This window comes from Endocarpon pusillum (assembly GCF_000464535.1).
Source record: "Endocarpon pusillum Z07020 unplaced genomic scaffold scaffold4993, whole genome shotgun sequence".
NCBI lineage: Eukaryota > Fungi > Ascomycota > Eurotiomycetes > Verrucariales > Verrucariaceae > Endocarpon > Endocarpon pusillum.
In genome coordinates this window covers 273,069-281,479 of record NW_006916474.1, presented here as the reverse complement: position 1 = coordinate 281,479, position 8,411 = coordinate 273,069, and the positions used below count along the sequence as shown (strand labels likewise).

The 8,411-nt window shown below is 47.8% G+C and overlaps 3 protein-coding genes across 3 annotated transcripts; 2 read left to right on the top strand and 1 right to left on the bottom strand.

Annotated features, from left to right (window-relative positions):
• Positions 1-3,357: 3,357 nt before the first annotated feature.
• EPUS_00328 (uncharacterized protein) lies at positions 3,358-3,987 on the top strand (the record flags this gene model as incomplete). Its single annotated transcript, XM_007805985.1, has 1 exon — positions 3,358-3,987. One exon carries the CDS (start codon positions 3,358-3,360, stop codon positions 3,985-3,987), a length of 630 nt encoding a protein of 209 aa, XP_007804176.1.
• A 1,537-nt stretch (positions 3,988-5,524) lies between these two features.
• On the bottom strand, positions 5,525-5,914 carry EPUS_00327 (uncharacterized protein; the record flags this gene model as incomplete). The annotated part of the gene is made up of 1 exon (XM_007805984.1): positions 5,525-5,914. One exon carries the CDS (start codon positions 5,912-5,914, stop codon positions 5,525-5,527), a length of 390 nt encoding a protein of 129 aa, XP_007804175.1.
• A 536-nt stretch (positions 5,915-6,450) lies between these two features.
• On the top strand, positions 6,451-8,035 carry EPUS_00326 (uncharacterized protein; the record flags this gene model as incomplete). The annotated part of the gene is made up of 2 exons (XM_007805983.1): positions 6,451-6,897; positions 7,760-8,035. 2 exons carry the CDS (start codon positions 6,451-6,453, stop codon positions 8,033-8,035), a joined length of 723 nt encoding a protein of 240 aa, XP_007804174.1.
• Positions 8,036-8,411: the final 376 nt, after the last annotated feature.

The following is an 8,411-nucleotide window of genomic DNA, read 5'->3' as shown; positions in this document are numbered from 1 at the left end:
GCGGCTGGGCAGGCGGTCATGGACTCTGCTGAGCAGAAGAAAGTGACGGGAGATGCGGGCGAGAGGAGGAAGCCTAAAAAGCTGGAAATACGGTCGAATAAGGGAACTGCTGAGCAGAAGAGGGCGACAGGAGATGTGGGCGAGAAGAGGAAGCGTAAAAAGCTGGAAATTCGGTCTAGTAAGGGAGCAGCAGTTGGAGAAGACAAAGCCTAAGTTTATGGTAATTACAGGAAGCTGGACCAGACCAAACCGGGAAGGTGCTTGTTTTGTGCCGCTCGCTCTGCCGGTATCGCTGACAGGAACCAGTCAAAGCAACGGTTGGTGTTGAACCAAAAGAACATTTTTCTGACCAACAAAATTAAGCATCAAAGTTCGACAATTGGTTAGGGATGCCCTTGGTCGAGCAGACACTGCGTAAAGAATCTCCATTCGAGCGGATATCTACGAAATTGCGGATATATATCCTCCTTTCTGGCGTAGAAAGGTGGGTAATACAAAACAGGAGGAAAGTAACGCTCGTATAACAAATGGAATTACATGGTCAATTGGCCAACCAAAGGGGAGCATGTGGGCTGTGCACTTGTATTCAACGGCTTGAATTAAATTTTTGCATGTATCTTTGTTTGCCACTTCATTGTCACGAAAAGCCTGCTTTGACGACAGAGATGCCCATAGTTCGAGATTCATGAGTCCTGATCGAGCTCATATTCTCGAGATTGAACATCTCGAGAACTGCAGCATCATCGATAAAGGCATCACTAGGAGGGTAAGATTACTCCGTGGGCTGAGGAAACAACTCCACCGGACACCGTAGGAGGCATTCGTGTCTAATATGCAACTCCGCATAAGTATTTTCCGAATTCAGCCCGTGCTCATCAGGTAAAAGTTCATTGAGAGCGAAGGCTCTAATGCATGTTTGCCGTTTGCAAGTCACTTGAAGTTCGAGCGTGCCATGCAATGCATGTATCTAGCGGGAACCATTGATGCTTTTCTGGGTGTTTGCAAGTCACATGAAGTTCGAGCGTGCTATGCAATGCATGTATCTAGCGGGAAGCATTGATGCTTTTCTGGGTGTTTCCAAACCATTTCTAGGTTTGGGAATTCCCGGAGACGTTGGACTGTAAATTGCAAAGATCCGAGCCAACCAAGAGCTGGATGGAAGCCAAAGTGGGCGGCAGCGGCCAGACATACTATGCAATCTTCTGTGTCTTTGTCAGCACGATCGCTGATATATGAGATCAAGCGTGGATAAATCGAACGTTTCTTTTGGCCAAGCCACTTTTATGATATCTTATCACGCATAATTCAATATGGTGTCGGCTTTTGGTATCTTTTGGCAGAGAATTTGGATGCTAAGAATGGTTGAAATGATCCGGCATTTCAAGAGATACGCATATCATCCCATACTTATCCCAGCGATTATTAATTCGACCCACTTCGTCTATCATTAAGACAAATGGCAAGACGTTACCAGAGGAGTTAAGGAGCTGGAAATGCGGACCGGAGTGCGGGAATTCTCTGAGCCATCGAATGAAGACTTCATTGCAAACACCCATTCGCTTATACTCTCTTGCTCCCCTGCCTAACCAATATAGACCCGGTAAGCGTCCCCTTGAGGTTATAGATAACTTTACGCAGGCAGCATCCAAGATGCGCCTGAATTTGGGAACACAGAGGTGGTCCAGAAGTGGGATCCCTGGAAGAGCCGCAAATTAGGACCTTTGAGAGACCCAGAAATAGGTCTGTTAGACAAAGTAATAATGTCACGAGTAACATGAATAAGTGACTCGGTTGCTGTCGTGGCGACTTGTCAACGACGCTCATTCCTCTGAGTGTGATGCAGTACAACAGGAAGGTCGTGATGTGGAGCACCGTTGTGGACCTTAGTCGTTCGCGCACTAATATGAACCTACCGGGTGGCCGGAGTGTGAATACCGCTATGAGGTTGGAGGATGAAGTGGATCTCAACAACGATAGCATCAACTTATGTGATCAACCTGAACCATAATTGAGCCTCATTTATCCTGACTCACTCGTGATACCCCCTGCTATACCCAACCCCGACTAATCTGATATAGTTCGCCTTGTCATGCCGGTAACATAGCTCTCTCCAATGTATTAGATATATATAATGATAACAATCGGGTTGAATCACGGTGTTTCTAGTGGAAAAAGGCATGAGCCATGAAGATTATATGGTAGGATGGATCTGCGCCTTGCGCGTAGAGATGGCGGCGCCGTGGGGGATGCTGGATCAACGCTATGTTGCTCTTTCATCTCGTCCGCACGACCATAACAATTACTTCTCCAGCCGGATCGATGAACACAATGTGGTGATCGCGTGTCTCCCAGCTGGAGTCACAGGCACGATATCGGCGGCTAGGGTGACAACACAGATGCTTTCCACTCTCCCGGGAATGAGATTTGGATTGATGGTCGGGATTGAAGTTGGAGTTCCTAGCGAAGAACATGATATTCGACTGGGGAATATCGTGGTCTGCAAGCCGACGGGGACGTTTGGGGGAGTTGATCCAGTACGACTTTGGAAAGACAATTCAAGAAGGCAAATTCATTCGAACGGCTTCACTCAACAAACTTCCAGGGATGTTGCTGGCCGCGCTGGCGAGCCTCGAGGCGAAGCATATGATAGAGGGCCATGAGATGAACAAGCATTTCTCGGACATGTTGAAGAGACACCCAAGAATGGCAAACAACTTTACATGTCCTGGTATAGGGCATGACTCTCTGTACAAAGCGACCTACTTTAGAACGAATATCTGGATGACGACGTAAAAAGCGTTGTATCCAGTGAGAACCGCAGGAGGTAGGGCCTCCAGAAGCGCAACTTATTAGACGGACCATCTCTCGAATACGGCCATAGCTGAGAGGGTGCACTGTGGCCTCCAAATCAAGTATCCATCTCTTAAGCAGATCTTTCTTGTGCAGGCGACAGCAGGAATTGTTGTTGACGCGCATTTTTACGCGTTTGGCCCCCTTTGAGGCGCGTAGCCAAGGTGACGTGAGAGGGATATTTGTGGGCTTCGAGGTCTAGGGTGGCCTGTTGAACGGATTCATCGTTTTACTTGAAGCATTTCGACGCGCTTTTGGTATAGAGGCGCTGACAAGGTGGATGGAGGGTGCGGGGACTTACCCACGCCGTGTGCACGGGCATCAGCACAGCCATCGCTACCACGCTCAGCTACGCTTTCCAGAAGGCGCAGTTTTCAGCTCGTCGTGGAATCCGTCATTTTCCCATTGTTTAATGCCATCATCCTTTGGTACAGGAAGATCTATCTGGCCGTGTAGTCCCATCTGGTTGAGTACCCACAACATCTCCGAGGACGCCTCAGGAAGATGATGGACCCGCTATCTATATCCGCCTCCATCGCCGGCCTCCTCTGCGCCGGCGCCAAAATCATTGAGGTCCTGACCCAAATATCTCAATTAACTGGCGCACCACCGTTATGCAAAGCAGCGCTGACGGAAGTTTGCGACACGGCTGCCACGTTGCGGCTAATGCAGAATTTCATCAACAGCGATTTGTCCGTACCCACGGAAGGGAGACAGCATGTCGCCTTGGAGCATTTGACAGTTTCGTTGGCGGGATGTGTCAGTACGAAAGATGAGTTGGAGACGGTATGTGATGATTTGGGGTTGGTGTACTCAAAGAGCGGCATCACGGGAGTGTTTGACCACCTGAGGTGGATCCGACAAGAGGAAAAGATCAAAGCCTTGATTCAACGGCTGCAAAATCATAAGTCATCGCTGAATTTGATTCTTACGATTGTGCAGTGTTCATCTTCAACGCATTTGCAGGACTCTGTCAACAAGTTATCCAATCTTGTCGAAAAGGCGCTTGTGAGTAATTCAACCATAGCTATGCGGCTAGCCCGCGGTGCTGGTGACTCGAGCTCCGTACCAACAGTCAAAGACGGTTCAGAATCTGACGAACTGTGCTGGCTAATCGACGGATCAGTGTGGAAATAGCAAGTTGTCCTATCTAATTCAGTGCGAGGAGCGCGCATTTACTACGGCTACAGGCCGAATTTTTGCACGCCCCCTGGTCGAAAACGCTAGTATTCGTACAAAACCGACTATGCAGAATAAAGTATAGATGTACACAAAATCGCCCAATTAGGACTAGTCTCTTTGATCCAAGCAGCTCAGCAAGATACTCAGAAGGCACTGCATCCCATGCAGCATTAATAGCTGCACGTAGCTCATCGTACTTGCGTAGAGTATCTCTATAGCGCTCTTGTATCCAATCCTTCATCCAATTCCATATCATCTCAATTGGATTCAAATCAGGCGAATATGCAGGCCATTGTACACATTCTATGCCACGTTGACGAAGATCTCGAATAGTGCCTCTAGCAGCATGAGCAGGAGCAGAATCTTGCATAAACGTCAAATCTCCTCCGTTTGTTTGAATCCAATTATCAATAACAGGGATGATGTGCTCTCGATATGATGCTTCTTTAATATTCCCCCATTCTTTTTCCCAAAAGATACCAGGACCTTTTGTATCACCATAAAAACAACCCCAAAACATCCAACCTTTACGTCGTTGATATCGTTCAACAATACATGTAGGATCCCACTCCTCACCAGGTCAACGTGTAACATACGTCTTTGTATGTTGATCCCCATTAACCCATGTTTCATCACTCAATAGTATTTTCTTCCATTGCTCGTACGTCCAATTGACGTGTTCATTTGCCCATTGTAAACGCGCTTGTTTATTCTTCTCCGAAATAGGGGGTTTACGACGTGCAATTTGACGTGAGAATCCTGCTCTTCGTAAAGCATTTCGAATAGCATACCATCCATTGACTTGTTCTAGTTTCGAGCCATTGCATCTATAATATTTTCTTTTATTACTTATACATCTAATTAACATGCTTATTTACCTATTATAAATACACTTATTAATTCTTCTCTAAAATAAGGGGTTTATGATGTATAATTCAACATAAGAATCCTGCTCTTCGTAAAACATTTCGAATAGCGTACTATCTAATATTAATCTTTATAGCAAGAGGGATTTGTACCCATGATGTACATTAATTTTCTGTAGAAGCACAAATCCATGCAATAATCTGTTCAAGTTCTTCGTTCGTAATTATTGAATGTCTGCCAGAGCGCTTTTTAGGTGTTAATCGATTTTGTATAGCATATCTAATTTGACGTCGTGTAAGATATGGCAGCTGGTCAAGAATTTCGTTATACGTATGACCTGCGTCATACAGCGTTTGGATTTGTAAAAGTTGATCTCAAGTAGTCTGAGAGGACTTTGAGGGATTCGGAGGGGTAGAAGGAGGAGGAGAAGGCATTGTAAATGCGCAGGATTCGAACGCGCAGAATTCGTTTCTGCTAGCTGCAGCTTTTCTGCTTCAGCGAATTTTCGTCTCCCATAGCTGTAGCCAACTGTCGATAGACTGCGATTTCGGTGCCGTTTTCAACGCATGGTATTCGCGTGCGAGTATTAGTCGTCGAGCCCTATCCGTAGGAGCCAGGCGCTTCTTTAGCGCTTGGAGAATCTCATACGGGGTATCCAGGCCGCGGATATAGGTCTGAAGGCCCCACGAGCAGTAGTATCTTGAATGTGATAGATGATATCTCGTACGGCTATACGATCCTGATCGTATCGAGCGAGATCCGTGCGGTATTCTGTTTGAAGAACCTTGTAGTGATCCTTCTCAGCGTCGTTCAATGCTGCGTATGATTCTGCTATAGGATTAATATCCTTATAAGTGGGTTTCTCTGGCCTTGTAGGAGGCCTCGGCGCTATAGCAGCACTGATATCGACCAGGTGGAAGATTCCCTGAACTCGGGCAGTTCTGCGTACTATTTCGTACCAATCGTCCCAATCCTTGGGGCCCTCGAGAACAAGAACGGTCTTCTGCGTGGTCATCATTGCGTATATGGCGAAATATATCGAATACGCGTATCAATTGGTCCAATTGGGGTTGAAAATAGAGAAAAAGCGCTCTGAATTCGTTCAATTGGGTCGTTTTTGCTGGTTTTTGTTGATTTACGCAAATGCTGCGAAATCCGGGCGCTCATAACTGTTGAACTGTGCTGACTAATCGACGGATTAGTGTGAAAATAGCAAGTTGTTCTATCTAATTCAGTGCGAGGAGCGCGCATTTATACGTACAAAGTTGCTATCAAGCGAAATAGCGCGAAACGCAGGTACCAAAAATACATGCGTGGCTGATGCAAAACGCGTATCAAATTTGTAACAAAACGCTGGTGACACACGTAGCAAAATAAGCGCAAACTGTATTTTTGGGTTCTACAGAATCTTTAGGTGACGACACAAACACAATCCGAGAGAGAGAGCAAGCATTGACCCCGCCACCGAAGGACCCCAAGAGCTACTACAGCGAGGCGACCTGCCCCTTCTCCTTCGACCAGATCCTTCAACAATCCTGGGTGTACCGCAAAATGCCACTCATTCTCTCTGACGGCCATTCCGAGTCCTCTAATACGACCAGGAGCAGGAGGCGCATTGCAGCATCTCTCTTTTCTGCCTATTCCTTGGCCGAAATATCTAACTACTCTCTCTTCTCGCTACCAATCTTCATTCAAGAAATCGACAATAAGACATGGTACGTCCAGGTGGGAAGGGGAGCCGTCCCGGAAAAGTCAGCCGCTGTGGTGGTGCCGAAATCTACCAGCCTCCTGCTCTCAATCAAAGGCCAAACAGGTAGTCACTTCGAGATTGAGGTGTTACCGACGGATACGGTGGATTATCTTAAGGAGAGGGTATGGGAGAAGAGGTTGGGATGGCCGCCTGACCAACAGGTGTTGTATTACACAGAGCGTGGTAGAGCATTTAGACTCCGAGACGGGATAACTATGGCTGGCCATGGCGTACATGGATACGGGGTCGTACATGTTCTACTGCGGTATAGAGTTGGTGGAAAGTTTATGGGTGGCTAATCTCCCTCCCGGTGTGGTAGGATACCTTGTCTGGTGGGCAACTGCGAGTTCTAGACAACTTAGAATCTGCGCATATGCCTATAATTATTCATCATTGTTCCAGCTGTGATCTTGAGCTACTGGTTGATATTCGAAATCGTTCCTAACCAAAATTGCACGAGTATTGATGTTTAGTCGCCTGCTCTATGCACACTGCCTGTGACGGTTGTGGCTAACGAAGTGTGGTGAAGGCGTGGCGGCGGTGCGGCCGTGGTGCAACCTGAGCAGATGCTGAGCCGAAGTTGAGCCGGGTGACCAATTCCTGAGTAAATCAGCAAGAACGGGCCAACCAAACTGGGCGCCAGGGGCGCGGTCAAGATTCGGTGCAGGATACCGCAGTTCTCAATCGCAACACAATCATTCATCTGCGACCCAATAGCCATTGGACATGTAGTACGTGCACGCGCCTCCTGAGGATTTCCACGTCAAAGCCGGCATGGTGTCCATCTCTGCGTTTCCAAACAATGGGAACTTTCAACGCTCGGATTCCTTTGATTATCAGACAAAACAAAACAACAAGACAATGAACACATACAGAGCAGACACAAGAAGACAAAGCAGCAACAGCGACACAACGCTTCTTTCTCTATAGCCCCCAATCGCCACAACCACCCATGTCAACAACTCAGATATATAACTGCATCTCCACCGCCCCCCCCAAACCAACTCCTCCACACCCTTCCCCCCATTTTTACTAACAGCCCAACAAGCAAACAAGCACCTAACAAATCCCCCCATCTCACATACCCCCACCCCAGCTAACCCAACCCAGCCAAAAAGGAAACCTCAGCAAACCATGTGCCAATTAAGCATCACCTACCACGCCTCGTGCATCCACGTCACCATCAAGCCCCTGACAACCTGCCATCCGCTGTGCCCTGAACCGGTCTGGACCGAGGGGCCGCGCCGCGATCTCTGCGCCGAGTGCCAGAAGCGGAGGGAGCAGGAGATCGGGAGGAAGAGGAAAGAGAAGCTGGCCGAGAAGATGGCCGCCGCCGGCGTTGGTGATGAGGTGGATGGGGATGTTTGGGAGGAGATTGAGCTTTGAGAGCTTGTGGATTGTAGATTTTTTTTGGGATGGGGGCATTGTTCGCAAGGAGTTTGGGAGATTTGAAAAGGGGGGCAAACTTCAGTTGTGAACTGAAGTGGCCGGCTCTGGTTAGTCGGTTGAAGGGTGTCGGAGTTGGGGAGGAGTTCGCTAGTTGGAGGTAGGTAAGTATATAGCGAGTCAATACAGTGTATATTCGCTTCATAGGCCCATTTCTTTAGCGTTCCCTGCCTTGGTTCGCTGCAGCTGCCCTTGACATGCGATCTCGTAGTGGGTCCAGCTCTTGGTCAGCGCTAACTTAGAAGATGTGATGTCAAAGCGCAAACCAGCAGGATGCCGTGGTTGCACATCTACAGGAGGCTGTGAATCTCCAGGT